At 48.0% G+C, this 18,870-nt stretch overlaps 1 protein-coding gene across 21 annotated transcripts in view; it reads right to left on the bottom strand.

Moving 5' to 3' along the window:
- The window catches only part of LOC142587302 (uncharacterized), a 410,079-nt gene that overhangs the window by 184,697 nt on the left and 206,512 nt on the right, over positions 1 to 18,870 (bottom strand). For 20 of the 21 annotated variants that reach the window (XR_012829442.1, XM_075698179.1, XM_075698189.1 and 17 more), the window contains exon 13: positions 7,009 to 7,086. The exons of the other annotated variant lie outside the window; for it this stretch is intronic. Coding sequence is in view for 19 of the 20 variants with exons in the window: in XM_075698179.1 (XP_075554294.1) it covers positions 7,009 to 7,086 (78 nt within the window). In the remaining variant the exon portion in view is untranslated. The remainder of the gene's footprint in view (positions 1 to 7,008; positions 7,087 to 18,870) is intronic. 21 annotated transcript variants of the gene reach the window in all.

The following is an 18,870-nucleotide window of genomic DNA, read 5'->3' as shown; positions in this document are numbered from 1 at the left end:
CAGGCGGAGTACTCGACGGCAGAGGCCACCGGACCGTTACTCGCCTGGATAGCAGGCACCGTCGACCCAGCTAGGGTGGAGGCAGAGCCTCGTATTTTGAACATGGACGTTTGTTTTTTATTTAACAAACAAACTGGGGGTAAGGGGGTGTAGCAAGCATGTGACGCCCCCTCAAGCATAATGTTCGTTTGCTGCCAGGCTCGTTTGCCTGCGAAGCTCGGCAGGCAACATTGGTCCCCGCACTGCAATAAACACCGACGAGCACGGCTGCTTGGCGGTCTGTCATCGTTCAGTACCACTATGCTGCGGAGCGCATGTCTATCGGAGGCTGACTCGAGCCCTCCCTTGTTCACGAACCCAGGTGGATCATGGCGATAGCATCGTCAGATTGAAAAAGAAAAAAAGAATTCAAACTTCTGACTATCGCAACTAAGCATTCGACATAGCTCAGTCAGCTAATCCTGTAGGCAGTGAGGCTATCTTATCGCTGAAAAGTACCGTAAAAACTCGCATATAATATGAACCTGCATACAGTACGAGGCAATACTTTTGGGACGCAAAATGGAAAAAGTTTTATTCACACATAATACGAGTTAGGAAAACTCGAGGAAAACATTTATTTAAATTGCAATCTGCACTTAATCACTGAGCTCTCTTCGGATAGTTCCTTGGCGGTCATATCTTCCTAGAGGTGCTCATCCTCTGTGCCATCCAACACGTTTAAGATACCACATTTGAATGCGCGATACACAAGGTCCTCTGGTATGCTGGCCCACGCGTCCACAATCCACTTGCATAGCGCAGCTGGCGAATATCGCATCAGCCACCCAGTCGGCATTACTGCAGGCTCACCCGAACGCATCCAATTTGCATAACACCGCTTGATCGCGTCCTTGAATGCCTTGTTCACGCAAACATCTAAAGGCTGCAGCTGAGATATCATCACACCTGGGACAATGACTTCCGTACTGGATTCACGCTACAGCCTCTTCACTGAGTCAGCTAAATGGCAACGAAATGCGTCCAGCACGAGGATGGACGGGAACGACAACAGTGCGCCGGGCCGCCTGCACCGGACGGACTTTATCCAGTCGAGCAGCAGATTCTCGTTCATTCGGCCTTTCTCATGACATCTCATGACCACATTTTTGGCAGCTCCTCACCTTTAGGTCCTGTATTGCGCTTGAAAATGACAAAGGACGGAAGCTTGCGTCTGTCTGCCGTGCACGACAACATGGCGGTAACTCGCATTTTCTCGTTGCCAGTGGACCGCACATCAAATTGCTTAGAGCCCTTTTCGTGTATGGTGGGGGGCGATGGCATGTGCAGATAAACCGGTGTTTGGTCAGCATCATTGCCAATTTGCCCTAGCTGGAAGTCCTTGGACATGCGCAACAAAGTAACGTGGCACTGGAAAGCCACAAGCAGCTCTTCGAACGATTCGGGCAGCTTTTGCGAAATTGAAGTTTGGTGGCATAAGGAAAAACCAGCACGGCCTATGTAGCAATAAATCCAGTGCTTGCTCACTCTGAAGGCGGAGCTCGGTAGCCCTTTTTCTCTTGCAAGCTCCTTAGCTTTTGCCTGCAAAGCTCCACGCTCACAGCTAGATGCGTGGCTCGCTGCTGGCATACGAACTCCGTCAGGGCGAGTTCGATTTCCGGGAATGTACCACTCTTTGGGCCGCGAAAGCTTCTTCGCATCCTGCTGCCCGTAAAAAAAGGCTTCCTCCTGTCGACGCCATTTACGAATGCTTCCCTCATTGATGCCAAACTGCCTCCCGGCCGCACTGTTGCCGCTGTCCTGTGTGGCTAAAATAGCCTTTCTCTTGAAAGCAGCCAAGTAATGTTTTCGTGGTCCGGACAAATTGGTCCTTCAATGCAGAATAAAAAAGATGCACTTTGCGAAGCGTGCTTTGCACATGTGCTGTCATGGTGCGCACTCAACAATAAAGAAACAATGCTGTATTCACGCGGTAATAACGAAACCAAGCCGTAGCCACACAGCAATAACGAAGTCAAAACATCTAGCCCAAATTTCTGACTTAAATTTTTGTTCGGATACGCATATAGTACGAGGCGAAAATTTGGGACGCTAATAATAGGAAAAAAACCTAGTATTATACGCGGGTTTTTACAGTACAACCCAGAGGGCCCTACATGCCCAAGAGATCCGTCGCTTTGTCCACCCTCTGCGGGTTTTGCTGATCGTCATAGGTTGCACGACACAGTGTTAATTCCCAGTCGTCCTAAAATCATGGTTCGCGAATGTCATGTGCACATGTGGCCTTGAACAGTCTGGGTACACAATATATTTTCGGTGTTTTAACAGCACTAACAACTTGTGTGAAAAAAATGAGAAAACAAAAAAGTTTTCAGCGCTCACGGAGAAGCCCCGAGTCGTGTATCGTGCGCTTGCTGTCGTGTCTGCCTGCCTCTTGCCGTAACATTTTTGAAATTTACATAAAAAGCTAATCGCATATTTGTAATGAACACACGATTGAATATTCCTGGAAAGTTTCATGTGACTAGAGTAGATAACAAAAATATTTGTACTAGATGCTATGTCACCCCTTAAGAAGAGACGCTGGTCTTGAAACGGCAAAAAATCACAAAAAGTCGATTTTCGGAAAAGTGCATTTTCGCCATGCTTATACATTCAAGAATGCCTCTGAGAAATCCAGAAGCTAAATTTTATCAAAAAATAATGAAAAATCGCACTTATACGGGCCAGGGTGGATGCGAAATTAGCAAAAATTGGCTAAACATGTTCGAACTTCGCGCCGCCGCCATTTGCGAACATGGTGGCCGGCGGCCGCCATTTTGGGCTTGCTTGGAAGCTGTTTTCCTTGTGCACATTTTGCGCCGGTTCAAAATGGCGTCGGTGAAGGGAAACCGTTGCTACTACATCATTTCTGTCACGATCCACCCGGGTTCGTGAACAAGGAAGGGCTTGAGGCACCCTCCAATAGACGGACGCTCTGCAGCATGGTGGTGCTGAACGATGACTGACTGCCGAGCAGCCGTGCTCATCGGTGTTTATTGCGGTGCGGTGACCAATGTTGCCTGCCGAGCTTAGCAGGCCACCAAGCCCGGCGGCGAACGAATATTATGCCTGAGGGGGCGTCACATGCTTGCTACAATTTCTGAAGGATGCGTCTATGCCGCTGATTGGCCCAAGCACGCACACCCCCCGCGTGTCTCGCTCCTATTGTTCTGGCTCTACTTGGCGCACGCTCGACTGCTTTTGTGTTTTGCTACGTTTGTTTATGTCTGGTTTCATCGCACCGCTCGTCTACATTTGTTCAGCCGCTTGCTTCGCGACAATGTTAGATAAGGTGTCCATTTCGCTGCCAGAATGGCTGGAGAAGATCGTCATCTCAAGGCGACTAAACGTACAGCGTTCGCGAAAGCGGCCGTGGAATGCGCGACGGAAGGCGGCTAGGCCTGTCATACTCCAGGAGTTGCCGGTTGCTGCTGCTGCCTGGAGATTCTGCCGTACCGAGTTCCAAGCTGCAACTCGGCACGTCTAATGTCAACGCTTCGTCCGCCCATGCCTCGTGTGTTAGCACAGATCGTGTGCTAACAGAACAGAATTTTCTTCACGACCGAAGAAAGTAGCGACTGCCGGAAAACGCTCATGGCGACGCAGTCTGCAATGGAGCGAAAGTTCGAGCTGCTGGGTGCCGACACGAAAAAGGAAATCAATGACAGCAGAACTGAATTTGCGATTGTGGGTTTATCTGTCGTACAAGAGTTCGTTGGACGGGTGCGGCCAGAAAGTGGTGATGCCTTCAAAGGACCCTGCCAAGTAGTACGGGCTCTCGGCAGGTTCTGACTAGTGTTGTAGAAGTCGCAGGCTGCTTTTTTCATCGTTGGGTGCTTCTGTCGTTGCGATGATAGATCGGATTTTTTTATTAACATGTACTGCTCCAGGAGGGCACCAGAGATTATAGTAATGCTTTATCTAAAGGTAGGTTGGACTTTGCTTTGCTTTGCTTCCGTTTCACCAGCTTCGCGGCTCCCGCCTACCGATTATTGCGTATGTTTTTGCAGAAGGACGTTTACAGTCGCCGACTGATTTTCAGGACTCCTAAAATTCGGACTGCTTCGCGGCACCGCCACTCTCCCCATAGACCATAATGTATAACAACTGCCAAAAGTTCGGACACCTTGCAACCTCTCATCTGATTTTTCGGACACTCCTTGAGCCAACTCGATGGAGAGCACCATGCACCGACTCTGACCGGTGCATGGTTCGACTTGCTGAACGCCATTTTTATTTTGAAAGGAGCCACCTTGCTGCCACACGAAGTGGCGCTATTGCAAATCCCCGCTCATCATCATCATTTCTGGCTGGTTCGATAGAGTGGCTCTAAAGCAGTTTCGGTTTCAGCTTAGTAAACCATGTCAAGACAATCCAGCAGCTGGTTTATTTCTTTGCGCACGACGCTGCGAGTACGCCACGTTTTTCGTTTGTGTGACTGGTGTCGGCATGGTCATGTTTGCTTTGTGTGATGTGTAGAGGTTCCGGTGATCCAACGCAGCGTACGGAAACATTGCGTCAAGTGTCTAATGGCGCCGACAGTGCCCGCGCAGACTGCACTGGGGAATGCCGGCAAGCGGGTGCCAGGAGGCCTAAGATTTGTCGCCTTTCGATGTGCTCCCTACTGACGTAGAAAATGTTCTGCCGAGACCTGCGCAGTGGTTGCATTGCGATTCCGGACACAGTCTCATTTGACACTTTCACAGGTATTGGCATTGTTGTACTGACATGCGCAGAACTCGACGACGGCGAGATCATTCGTCAGGTTTCTGCTGCACCGCCCGACGATGACTCTGAGTCGGAAGATGACGCACCATGTGCTACGCTGCTGTCGCATGAAGAGCGTGTACAAACAGTGACTGTGCTTTCAGCCGCCTATAGTGACCGTATGACCCTCTCCGAGATTCAGGCTTATCTGATTGCGCGTAAACGGAACAGTGTGCAACGGCGCATTCACGATTTCTTCAAGCCTACTGCTGAGCAAGAATAAGTGCATGGAAATAAAGGATTTTATTTTTTTTTTTCTTAATCTGCTTTTTCGGACACCTGTTTATTCGGACATTTCTGCAGTCCCCATAAGGTCTGAATAAACGGTCGGCGACTGTATTTAGCTCAAAGCATGCGAAAAGCAATGACACGAGCAAAGATACTGCTCCAGGACAACATGCCCGGTCTCTGCTGCGGCCCCTACTGCTACCACAGGAAAATCGGTGAAGCTTGTGCTGGAGTGCTCCGCCTGTGGCATGCGGGAATGGTGCGCCGAAGCCTTGCAAAGGCTCATCGGAGGCTTCGCAATAAGGACTACACAAATAGAAATGCTGTGACAAGCAAGCTTGCAAAAAGGCACAAGCCAGCAACAGACCGCCTACAGTCCTGGGCTACTATGGGTCTAGGTGCGACCTGTGCAAAAGATAGTTTTTGTTCATCTGAAATCTGCTATTTTATGGGCCAGAACCACAATATGATTATGGATTAATTCTGACCACCTGGTGTGCACAAGACGTGTACATGCACTTTTTACATTTTGGCTCCATCGAAATGTGGTTGCCACCGCTGGGATTTGATCCAGATATTTTGTTGCAGCCACAACCTTTTCTCAAGGGACATATTTTGTTCTGGCCATGAACTCTGTGCAACTTTATCTGCACAGAGGTGCCATTTGTGTATCTCCTGTTCAACAAGGATCTAAAAGAGAAATGTGAAGTGGGTGCTGCTAGCTTTCTCGCATGCTTTCAATGATGATGCATGATGTTGCAACAAATATTTCAGTGTTATTTTTGCACAGTGGCTACATACATGTCATGAACTTGGTGCTGAAGGACAGCGCTACATGGTGATGCAATTCTTATTGCCATATTGCTGGTCCAATAAAAGTTCCAGTGAACTGAAAGTTTACATTACTTTTCTCAGTTTCATTTCTTTCGACATTGCATACTGCCTTAATGGAGAATCTTCGTATGTTCTTTCTACGTACAAGCAAAATGTTAGGTATCAATATATTCGTATTCATCTAGCTGGTGATGCTACTTATTTTTAAAGTGGTCTGCTAAATTTTAATTGCCACCAATTATAAATAAAAATTAGCAAGAATATTGCAATCAAGTTTACATTGTGTTTTTTTGCATTTTAAGTGTATTGAGAACAATAAAATTAGCATCACCAGCTACAGCTACTCTCTGGCATTCTTGCCATATACTTTGTTTTTGCTTTTGACAAAGTAACGTTTTTGAAAAGTCCCATAAGAAATCGACTAAACCCACATGGGTTGCAAAACCAATTTTGTCAATTTTGGTATGAATTGAATGATATTGAACAGTATCCAGTTTTTTCTGCTGATTGCAAGTATCTAATTACACTTTGTATATCTGCATTAGAACAAACAATACCAAGTTTTTAATATAGAAATTTAGTTGATTTCTTATGGGACTTTTCAAAAACTACTTTTACAGAGGGCCTCCACCTGGTCCTGCCAGCTATCAAAGGTGCCGGTCTCTCGAAGTGGGCATTATAACTGCTGCATCGCTATAAGGTCGCGAATGAATGGAGTGTGAAAGGTCGCAGGGTGCTGCAGCACTGCGGCATCTGTCACAAGCGCAGCAAAAACGGCGTCCATTCGAAGAAAATGGCAAGTTGCGACTTGGGTCGACTTGTCCATGGATTGGACCGAAACATAAATGTACAGGCTGCCAAGGCAATGTTAAAGACTGCAGGATTTCGAATATTTGTCTTAAAATGGTCAATTTTGCCGTTATTCAAATGCAACGCGACGGTGTACAAGGAATGGGGATCATGAAAAAGGTTGCATTACGATCAAGTGAATACGGTGCTCATGCTCTGGTTTCGACACAAGATCTTAATGAAAATTTGGTTATGAAATAGTAGTCAATCTACCTACACCCCTTAGGCGACCGGCGACAAATTCCGATGAAAGCTGAGGTCTGGACAGGCATCACAGCGGGAGCTCACCTTGATGGCGGGCAGAAGGCGCTCCAGCAGCTCCCGTTCCTTCTTCTGGTGCTCGTCCAATAACCGTTGCTGCAGGCTCTGCGCACACACATTTCAATGGATGTGCAGACCGACTCAATGAAGGGACCATATTCTAAAAACAACTTCCGGGGTTTTACGTGCCAAACCCACAATCTGATTATGAGGCATGCAGTAGTGGGGAAGTGTGGATCACATTTTGACCACCTGGGGGTCTTTTCAATGTGCACCCAAAGCAAGGCGTGCAGGCATTCTTGCATTTCACTCCCCCCCCCAATGGAAATGCGGCCGGGATTGGACTCGGGCCGAGCAGACCAACAGCGAGGCGAGGACTATTTTCTACAGCGGCCTAATGAATCCCACAGGCTACACTGAGCTTGATGTCTTAAAATTCCGACATAAATGCAGGAAACCTAAAGAATAACATACACTATAGTTTTTGGTATGCTAGGGTGAATTTTCAGTTGCGGATAATTCAGCAAGCCAATTACAAATTGATTACCATACAAAATCCAACTTTTACTCAAATACCATTTCATTGTTGTCTTTTTGTACTCTCCGTGGTCAAAAACAACCAAAGTGAACAATTTGTTACAATTCATCTTACTGCAAACAAATTAATGTGATTTTCAAACGAAGCCACTGCCTTCTTGGCTAGCGCAGCCTGCTGCAGATTATGCCAAGATGTGGCTGTGCGGATAGCCCTGCATAGCCCCGGCAGACACGCACTCACCTTCCCCCCACTCGCATCCACGGAAAATTGAACCTTGCCTGCCAGCAGCTCTCTGTTGGTGAGGTGCATTCACAGGTAGCCCCATGTCATTTAGCCATTATCTGCACCCACTGCAGTTTCCATTTACTGCCTCGATATCAGGGTGTCTACTAAGTTGACATTTCCAAATTCCCAGAGTTTTCCAGGTTTTCCCTGAGTGCCTTTGCCTATTTCCCTGAGTGATGCAGAACTATGTTTTATGTCAAGACGGGCTGAAACTATATCGCCTGATGCTGTCACCCGCGAGTAAGCACATGAAAAAAATTAAAAAGCGACTTAATCCAATTTGAATACTAAGAAGTAGTATTTATGTTATTCAAAAAGAGAATAGAAGGCAGGGGTTAGTAAAATGCACAGCAAATAAAGTGTCTTCGAAAAAAATTGCAAATAAGTCGGACATTTACAAATACGAATAAAAAGGAGATGCACATAGAAGCAAATATATTCGAATATGAGCTATTTCTATCAACTGATAGCATGCTCAGTGGTATGAGGCCCAAACTCTGTCACAATTGAGATTCTCTCTGAACCACTCGTAAGTCAACCTCAACTGTCCTGACATACTCTCAGCCCGCGCACGACACCTGAGTGTTCTGTTTCACTGCTTTAAAGAGTTTATTTTGGTTTGGATGCGGGACACCTGCATCTCGGCATCAGCCAAAACTTCGTTTTTTGAGCTCAAGCTCCTTCAAAACAGCGGCAGCAAGCTTCCTTTCCCGTTTACTCCTCAATGCATACATCATTTCTGTTCTTGTCCTCCTTCTGCCACTTGTTCGCCCTAAGGACCATTTGAAGCATCTTGGTCAGTTGCACAGTCCACGGCCAATTTTTAGAACTCCCTAGGGGTCGCAAAAACGTTCGAAAAATCGGCCAATTGGAAAAAAATAAATACGTGTCATTTACTGCCCTTAGGGGCTCAAACCGCCACAGGCACGTTCGAAAACGCTCTGAAGGCCTGTCAGTACACACATTAGGCATATCGGCGCTCGTACTGTGACAGGAAATACCGGGTGCACGTGTGTATAATTAAGGAATACATACTGTTTTCCGTGGCAATAGCCCCTTCCCACGCTTGTTATGCTTCACTGCAATACTGTTGTGTATGCTTCACTATAACATTTCTGTACAGAGGCGAAGCTGACTTTCGGGAACTGGCATTATGCAACGCACGGTGTTTTCTAAGTTTCTAAGCCAATCGCGAGGACCACAAAAGCGGAGTCCGTGCCATTTCTGACAGCAGCTAATTCTTTCAATAGAAAAGTCGGCACCCAAAGGCAAGAAGCTTCATAGCGAACGTCGAAGCAGCTAGGCCTAGCGTTGCCGCAGTGGTGGCGACGGCTGCCAGCGGATCTGCGTGCGAGAGTGCCGGTTCGTGGTGGCGAAGTAATCAAAACGGCAGCGGTGGTGCCTTTGATTATTGCCGTTTCGGACCTGCGGTCACGGAAAAACGTCCGGAAAATCGGACGGCGAAGGGTTCTTGCGTCCGAAATTTCACACGTTCTGATACGTTGACTCTATGGGGTACGTTGGCGGTGCCGCGAAGCCGTCCAAATTATCGGGAATCCGGAAAGTCGGTCGTTGACTGACACTGGCAACTAATCCAGCCGACGACAGGGCGTCAAAGACGATTCATTGCGATTCCTGTCTGTTGCTCGAGCTAGCATTACCGCGACTTTCGACCCTTCCAATAAAATTTCCGCTAATTTTCCCTGTCTTTTTCCTAGACTACTCAAAATCCCTGAGAATTCCAGGTTTTCCCGGTTGGTAGACACCCTGGATATACCTTTGCAGCAGTAGAGAAATTTTCTTAACTCAATTCCCGATGTAACAAAGTAGTTGACTTTTTATAATTTCTTGTTTATAGAACACTATGTACAGAACCTCAATACAGTGAAACCTCGTTAAGCCGTACCCACTTAAGGGGAGAGGCTACCCCGGAGACCAAACTTTTTTATTTTTTAACATATCCGGATGAAACTTTCAGGGTACGTTCACACCACCGAACAATGAGGAAGTACCAAGTTTCGTGAAGATGTGTTTTATAGTTCCAGAGTTATTGAGGTTTAACTAGGTGGTTCATGTATATGCCTGAGGAAGAGCCTGGAGAAATCCCAAGACATCGTAACAACCTGAAATTCACTGTGATGATCCCTTGATAGATATCCCAGGGGGCTACAAAGCCCTTTCTTTAATTTCCCCTCCAAAAAATCTTAACACAACTTTGAATTTGATGTAGCCAGTAATGAACACATTCATCAAAAATTAATTGCATATTATAAGTTAACTGCACCAGCTTTAAAAACAAGATAATCTTGTTACACCCTGGCAAGGTCATTCAGGAACAGAATAAACATGGCAGACAAACCTGAAGAGCAGCTCTTGAGATACCGCCTTTCCCAGCACCACTGCTAGCAAAAAATAAATTCTGAGAAAACGGGCCTTAAAGTTGAACACGTGTTTTTATTAGAAAGCTCCAGTGGAGCTTATAATTAGCTCTTGCGGCTCCAGACATGCTCAATGTGTTGGATACTTGGCTGGCGACAGCCGACAGCACAGTTCTGCCACTGCAAGCGTCTACGCAGTCGGCCCTCACTGCGGAAGATCGGAAGTTCGACGCTAGGACAAGTCGCATATCGTGCATTCACGCACCGACCATCTGCACTGTCTTGGCCTTGGTTGCCGGCATTGCGTGCAACAAAGCACTAGCAAAAAAAAAAAAAAAAAAAAAAATCTGAGAAAATAATCTAAAAGATGGCGTAAGGCGATGAGCAGCTCGCAAGCAGACGTCTGTTGAGGCATACAGAACAAGGGGCAATAACGACGCAAGCGCGGCGGGCGCAGCATCGAAGGGAGCAGCCACTGCTGCCACCGCCTGCGCAGCAGCCAATGGCAGGTGCGCTTTAGTTCAGTTCAGTTTATTACCTTAAAGGTCTCCTGTAGGGGCATTACATGAGGGGTGGGTTTTTTATAAGATAGCGAAAACATCGTAAGAACAGACAGACTATGCCGCCACCTCACCCGGGGCTTACCCAGGAGGAGGCAGTGTTATACAGGCAATTACAGACGGGGTCCCTGCTCACCCCGGTGCTAGCTAAGCACGTGTGTCCGAGCGTGTGCGCGAGTGACGTGTGTAGACTGTGCGCTAAGGAGAGAGCCACCGCGGCTCACATCCTTTGGGACTGTAGTATAAATCCACGAGAAGCCAGTGAGAAAACTGCGATCCCGCCGCAGCTAGAGGCTGCAACGAGGACCTATGACCAAGATACACAACTAAAGGCCGTCCAGCAGGTCTTGGCAGCTCTAGAGAGGCAGCGACCTCACAAAACCGAGGAGAAGGGGGGCAGCACCCCAAGGAAGGGGGTGGCGGCCCTCTCGGATCCGCGGAAGTAGCGAGGAACCAAGACCTCGAGGAGCACAATGCATGAGACTGACGTAGTGGCCGCGTCGCGGTAAAAGCTTGTCCTCCCTGCGTGGAGGGAGCCTAACCGACTCTGCAGGCATGTTTACTAAAGTTGTTCTCTCTCTCTCTCTCTCTCGTAAGAAATAATTATTTAACAAACTGGTCAGTTACGAGTTCTGTGAACGAAGGTTGACAAGTGGTATTAGCGATGTCGGTGGGAAGGCCGTTCCAGTCTGTGGCAGTACGGAAGAAAAAGGAGGCTGTGAAGGTAGTTGTCCGTGCACGTGGGTGCGCTACTTGAAGTGGATAGCCCACGGGATTTGAACGCGCGGCTCCGGCCAATCAGCGCTCCGCATCGTATTGCGGGAAAACGCCAATAGTGCCTCAACTGCGCCGACAATGCCATTTTGCAAGGCGGTAAAACAGACACAAAGCATTCACGGTCAAAACAACACCAAGATGGCACGGGCAGGCCGCATGGGCCGGAAATGGCAGGCACGCAGCTGAAGTTTGACTTCATTTTGGCATTTGCACGTCTTTCGTGCGCCGTGGTGGCCTCAAAAGTATTTGTACTTTGCAGTTCAATTAGGGGCTCATAATTACAGAACAGGTAGTTTATGAGACATACAACTCAGAAATATTGTTTTTAAAGAATAGACTTTTTCGCTATTTTTCAGTTTTCGAGGGCCAGGGGGGACGTGGGTCCTAGAAACTTTTTTCTTATTTTTGGGTGAATCTTTTATAAACTCCACTATCTGGGGTAATTTTTCGTGCTGATTTTAGATCTGTAATTAGATTTTTGATATCTGTAGCAGTTAAAAAAAAATTGAGGTCTGAAGTCAAATTAATTTCAAACTCGTTACGGGGCTTTTTGATGATTCCTTCTTGCTAAACCAAAAACTAGATGTATGACACCATTGCTAAAGACCTACTGTAAGGGGTGGTGCTATTTTTATTCATTTGCAAGCATTTTACGGACAAGAAAACAATTTTGCATTTATTATGAACATTTTTGTCTAATTAGCAGCGAGTACTATACCTGAATGTAATTTTCATGACGGTGCAAGAGTAATAAAAATAGCATCACGCCCCAGATCAATTTAATACGAATAAAATGATACCACCCTTGTCATGTTTGGCCAAAAACAACCCAGACAAAATACCTGTAAGGCTGAGTACGGTGTGCAAAAACATCGAACTGAAATACATGCATCTGAAGTTTCAAACAAATGTAGGTTTCGCTGAAGTGAATCTACAGCAATACAAATGGCACCGTTTTGAAGCTCTATATTTTGTTAGAATAGCCATACTAAATGTGTGACTGCACACTCTCAAAATAATAGCACACTGGCCACTGAACTAGCACAAGGAACATAATTAGGCACCATTCTTTACAAAGAGCATGGTGCCTGGGTTTCAAACTGAGGTGCAGAACTCTGTGTGGGCATGAATATAGTTCCAGTGTTGTACCTGCAGGCTGCTTGATTGATAGTAGTCTCCAAAACAATCAGTGAGGCATTTTTTTTTTCATTTTGTAGGATTGACCATGTTACTGAATGAAGGCTCTGAGTGTAAGTAGCCTTCGAAGTCATCTTCACCTAACAATGGCTTTGGAACTTAAGATCAGAGAGCCAGTTATAGATATGCAGCTGCTAGGTGCTTTCCAGAATTTTACTTTTGTATGATGCCGCGATCACTTCTGCAGCCAGATGTTGTGCCAGCCCAAGGGACCTAGTGAACAGAGCTCATGATGAGGTTCTCTTTATGAAGGGGTGGTATGATAGATATTGTTACGAGCTATCGTGACAATATGATCATAGAGTGAATGCGCAATACGCTTGGTTGCGGGTCCGAGGTGCCGATGCGCGAAATGCCTAGACGCGAGATCGAGGAGTCGACACTCGATGCCCTTATTCACGCAGTCCGAGGTGCCCACGTGCGCAATGCCTAGACGCAGGCTCGAGGAGTCGACACTCGATGCTCTTGTTCGCGTAGTCGGAGGCGCCGATGCACAAAATGATTAGGCGAGGGTCCAAGAAGTCCGTGCGCGATGTGCATGATCGCCGAGTTGAAGACTCCCTATGCGCGAAATGTTTAGCCGTGTGTCCGAGGATTGCGTGCACGATGTGCTTCGTCACGAATTCCGAAACACCGAGTGCTCAAAAGCTTAGCTGCATGTTCGAGGATTCCGCGCATGAATTTTGGTCGCAAAGTGCGCGTCGCCGATGCTCGGAATGCTTAGCCGCGAGCCTGAAACGTCCACAAGCGTAGGAATCAGCCAGGCTACTGCAATGTCTGCTAGCGCCCGTTTTGACATGTCAAGATTACGGCGAGTGCAGACGTTCAGACTCACGAGGTGCAAAGAGCCGAGTAGACGACGCGAGCGCCGGACCAATGGCGAACCGCGCTGGAGTCACTTGGAGGGCGCGGCCAATCGCAGGCTCCGGCACGACCTTCAATCATTTACTTTGTACGCGCCTGTTACTGTATGGAGGACATCACTGAAGTGGCAAATTCTAAGACAGAGAAATGCGCTTTCCAACGAGACCAAGATGGCGGCGCTCGGGCGCGCCGTTCCGGAGATATTGTGCCGTGAAAAACACTGTTCTTTCTTGATTTCCGCGAAATTTTTCGCCACCTTTGCTGATAAAACAAATTTTTTAGAGCACTTTCACGTGGTTTATATGGATGATATTTCGGAGTCGGATAGAAATAGAGTTATAGAAGCTGAAAATGTGATTTTCAAAAAATCATTCTTCTGCCATTTTTCGCTATGTAAAACCCGCGTCCCCCCTCAAACAGTATCTTCGTTTTAAAAGTAGTAAAGTCAAATCATTGACTCAGTGGCCAGTGAAGACAATGTATTTACTATTCGCATAAACCATACCAGCTTATTGGGCAGGTATCGGTGAACACTTCATGTTCCCATTTTTCGTCGCGCAATCACGGCGGTGCATCATTCCCATAGAGTGGCCCAATAGAACAACAAGCCTCAGAGATCAGAACAGCCTCCAAGCGCCCTGTGCATTTGCGCGTGAAGCAACATCAACATCATTTCAGCGTCATGCAGCGTCGTCGGGCAAGCAAGGACTCGCGTCATGTCGAAGCTTAGATAAAAAACGCCGGGTGCTCAGCATAGAAGAAAAATTGGACATCGTTCGTGCTATCGAACGTGGTACGAAGAAGTGGGGATCTACTGTTGACAACTGTTGTGTCGCATTTGGAATGCGAAGAAGTTGCTCGGCAGCGGTCCTGCGACCGCGAAGAGATGCCGGCAACAAGGTTAGACTTTTCGTCGTCCTTACCTCTGTTGTTGCCGATGTGTCGACTAGCGACAGTGATGAGGACGACACGGAAAGTAACAGCATGGGCGATTCAGGCCCGACAGTGGTAGAAGCTGCAGGTTACGTCAGCCTCATGAATGCATTCGTCGCGACGAGAACAGCAAGCCGCCATGAAAAAGATGCCCATGACTTCTACAGAGCTACTTCGCCCGAGCACGGAGAATATTGAACGCCAATGAGAACTGTGCAAGTGTTTGCAGAGATGAGGGGGCTGGCTGAAAAGCTGGCTAGCAGCTTCAGTAAGTTTGAGGTTGCTGTCGTCGCTGCTAGGCCGCTGCAGCATCAAACGAAAATCGCGCATAGTAAATAAATATTGCACGTTTTTGCCCTTTCATCGCGCTCTCTCTAGTTCCGTTTTTGACAAGTAAGTCAGTGATCGCATGCTATTTCGGTTAAGCAGTACTACAGTTTCGTACATACTTTTAAGGAGCTGATCAACTGCGGTTTAACGAGGTTTCACTGTAATTGCAGAATGGCAGCCAGTTTCCTTAACGGGAGACGCGGCAATTGAAGTGGTCAAAATGGTCACAATTTTCGATTTTCCAATTTATTTTTTCGATCCTCGGACGCTCTTTTACCTCATGGTGAAATATTAGAACAAAATGTGCAGTAGAAATCAAGAAAACAGCACTTTCCTAGAGTGCCGTCACCAAAAATTGAGAAAAGATCTAGCTTCGGAAGGCGCCGTCACACCGCAGATAGACGCAGTGCCGCCATCTTGTTATCATTGTAAAGAGGAGGGATCGGAGCTTAATATAGCTGCAGCGCCGTATTTCTTCATTGAAAAAAATAAAAGCAGCAAACGCGAGCGAAAAAGAGGTAAAAGCGGCATCGTGATTGGGCGCAGTAGTCACAGGGGGAACATGGAGCACTCCTTTTGGCTGTTGTACATTTGAATTGCCGTGAAACACACTCGCATGCATTGGTGCAGCAGCGCCTTGCACGTTCCGTTCATTGTGCTTGACCATCGTGGCAGCCAGACCACCCTAACGGGCGTTTTCCGTGATGAGCGCCAAAGGAAGCAAGTTCCAAACGGCCCACATGTACGGAAAACGACGAAAGGCGTGAAACAGAAGGCGAAAACTACCCATAGAAGCGGATGCCACCGCCCGTGTCGATGAGGTGCGACCGGCGCACGCGGGTGACCGGGAAAGCACGTCTGTGTGCAGTGCTGGCAACGCGACCACATGCGCTGGTGACGACATGACCGTGGGCTGTGTTGACGGCGCGACCGTGGGCTGTGTTGAAGGCGCGACCGTGGGCTGTGTTGACGGCGCGGCCGTGGGCTGTGTTGACGAGACCGTGGGCTGTGTTGATGATGCGACCGTGGGCTGTGTTGACGCGATTGTGGGCTGTGTTGACGACGCGACCGTGGGCTGTGTTGACGACCTGACCGCATGCGGTGGTGACGACGCGACCGTGGGCTGTGGTCAAATATTGAGCTGCGGATTTCAGCTCCAATTCTCACGAATGAAGAGATTGTGAAACAAGCGGATGTTTTGAATGCACTGTCAGCTACCTCTGCAACAAAGAGGAAATTTCAGCTTTTGAAAGAAGGAGAGTGTGCTGACGACGTGGTTCCCGAGTCATCATTTTTCACTGTACAGTCGACTCCCGTTAATACGAAGTTCACAGGGACCGCAAAAGACTTCGAATTAAACGAACTTCCAATTAAGCACAAAACAAAAAACAGCACTTTATTTGTGGCGAAATCGAGTATTTTCTCTAAGAAAAATAGTCGATCATCTTGCTTTGCTTCTTGCCAAATCGCACTGCTGAAAGCAAGTTATGCAGGCTGTAGATGTGGTGGAACGCTTCTTCCGCGTTACCTTCAGCGGCAAAGAAGCACTCCGCAAGAGCAAGGCCCGCAGCTTAGGTTGCAGCTCGCCTTCAACGTCATCGTTGCTTTCCTGGGTCGCTTCCTGGGACCGAATAATCTCTACAATTTCGCTATCCGTCAGCGCACCGCACGTTTCGACCGCCTTGTCTACGGCGACGTAATCTTCAAAATTGACGCCCCCGAGAGCATCACCAAAATCACTGCTGTCAAGCTCGCTTGTTGACGCTTCCTCCGCTGAAATTTCAGAGGCATCCTCCGAAGAAGCTGCCACAAAACCGCAAGCCCTGAAGCAGTTTGCGATTGTTTCTTGCTTCACACGATCCCACGCTTGCGCGAACATGTGGATGGCACTAAGCAGGCTCACCTCGTACTTTGTGGAGCTATCCATACACAAAATCATGCGCTCGAGGAGGTGCCGCCTGTACAGGACTTTAACATTCTTGATGATGCCTTGGTCCATCGGCTGCAAAACAGCCGTTGTGTTTGCAGGCAAAAATGCGAAGCGCATTGCACTCAAGCCTGGCACATTCATGTGAGCACTGCAGTGATCGACAAGGAACAACACCTTGCGGTTCGAAGCAGCAAACTTGCGGTCAAATTTGCTTATCCAGCTCTTGAAGATTTCGGCCGTCATCCACGCTTTTTTGTTCGCCTCATAGTCCACAGGCAGCGTCTTCACGCCTTTAAGATATCTCGGCTTCGCGGCTTTCCCGATCACAAGTAACCGACATCGTTTCGTGCCAGTCATGTTTGCCGCGATCAGCACAGACACTCTCTCCTTGCTGCGTTTGCCCCCAGCACAGTCGTCGTCCTTGAATGTCAGGGTCTTCTCTGGTAGAAGCCGATAGAAGAGTGCAGTCTCATATGCATTGAAGATGTCTTTCGGTGAGATATTCACGCAGCTTTCCGTCCTTCCACGTTGCGCATGTTTCCTGGTTAACGGACGCTTTTTCACCACACATGCTCTTGAAAACCAGGTCATGGCGATCTTTAAAGCGCGTCAGCCATCCATCTGACGAAACAAAGTCCTCGATCTCCAACATTGCTGCAAGCGTTCGGGCTTTCATCGCAACGATGCCTCCGCTGAGAGGAAGTTTGTTGCTCCTGGCCTCCCTAATCCAAACCAGCAGAGCCTTCTCCAACTCTGGGTAAGCGCCGGTGCGCATTCGCTTCCGAGAAGTCTTGAACTTGTCGTTCTCAAATGCATCCATTACTGTGCGCTTGTTCTTGATGTAGTTAGAGAGCGTGTTCGGCTTGATCCCGTACTTCCGCGCTATGTCTTGTTTGGCGGTACCTCCCTTCTCAACTTCCTTCAAAACCTCGACTTTTGTTGCCAGGTCGAGCGTGCGATAAGAGCCACTGTTTGCCATGGCTATAAACTGCGCGACTAGGTACAGTCAATTCCGAATCACTCGTGGAACAACCTAGCCTACGAGCTTCCCGCACAAAGGCGCTCGACCAACACACGCCTAACGCTGCGCACGCTGCAAGACTAATCTCGCACAATCTCGCCACTGCCAGTGTGCAGCGCTGCGTGCACCTATGGCACCCGCGTGGCCTCCGTGATCAGCTCCGGCCACGCGCGGCAGAATCGCGTGGCCTCCGGCGGGAGCCGCTTCGCCTCCCGCCGGAGTTGATCGCGGAGGCCACGGCAGCCGTAGCAATGAATAATCGCGCCGCTCCGAGAAGGATGGCTTTGCGGGCGGCTGCGGTGGCGATGACACCAACGCGGAGCACGGAACTGTTGCAACACTTGAAAAATTGCACATTCTACCAAAGAATGACGGTCACCTCGAGGATCCCGGCTGAAAATTAACTTCCAATTAAACAATATTACTGGATGAGGACTTCCAATTATCGAGCGATTTCTTCTATAGGATTACATGCAAAACTGACGGGACCAGCACTTCACTTCTAATTAACCGAAAATTCCAATTAGGCGGCTTCGAATTATCGGGAGTCGACTGTATATAAAGCACAACTAAACGAGTTGCTCTCTGCAGCAAGCTGCAATCAGTGTGGGGAAACACCCACTTCGTGTTGAAACTGGGGCACGTCTTAGGCTTGCGACTAAAATGGAACTGTTGTGTGACGACTGTGGGGTGATAAGTGATAAGCTGGCACTCAGAAGATCAACCCTTTTGAAGTGAACGTTCGTGCACTGAGAGCTGTGCAGTCAGTAGGGAAGAAGCAAGCCACATTGAATGATGTTTTCTCCCACAAGGACATTTCTCATCGAGAACTGCATCACAAATCCTATGCAAGGCTGCACCGTAGGCATAGTCACCCTGCCACTACCTCGGCAGCCATGACAATAGAGTCCAAAAGTGCACAGAAGGTGCGCGAGACCTACAGGGAACTTGGATGTGCCCCAAGCAACGTAGATGTGATCTATGATGGCATTTGGATGACACGGGGCCACACAAGTCACATTGGTGTTGGCTGTGTTATTGAATTATATTCTGGCCTTGTCTTGGACTACTGTGTC

This window comes from Dermacentor variabilis, chromosome 7, assembly GCF_050947875.1.
Source record: "Dermacentor variabilis isolate Ectoservices chromosome 7, ASM5094787v1, whole genome shotgun sequence".
NCBI lineage: Eukaryota > Metazoa > Arthropoda > Arachnida > Ixodida > Ixodidae > Dermacentor > Dermacentor variabilis.
The sequence above is the reverse complement of the archived record's forward strand: the minus strand, read 5'-3'. Positions and strand labels throughout refer to the sequence as shown.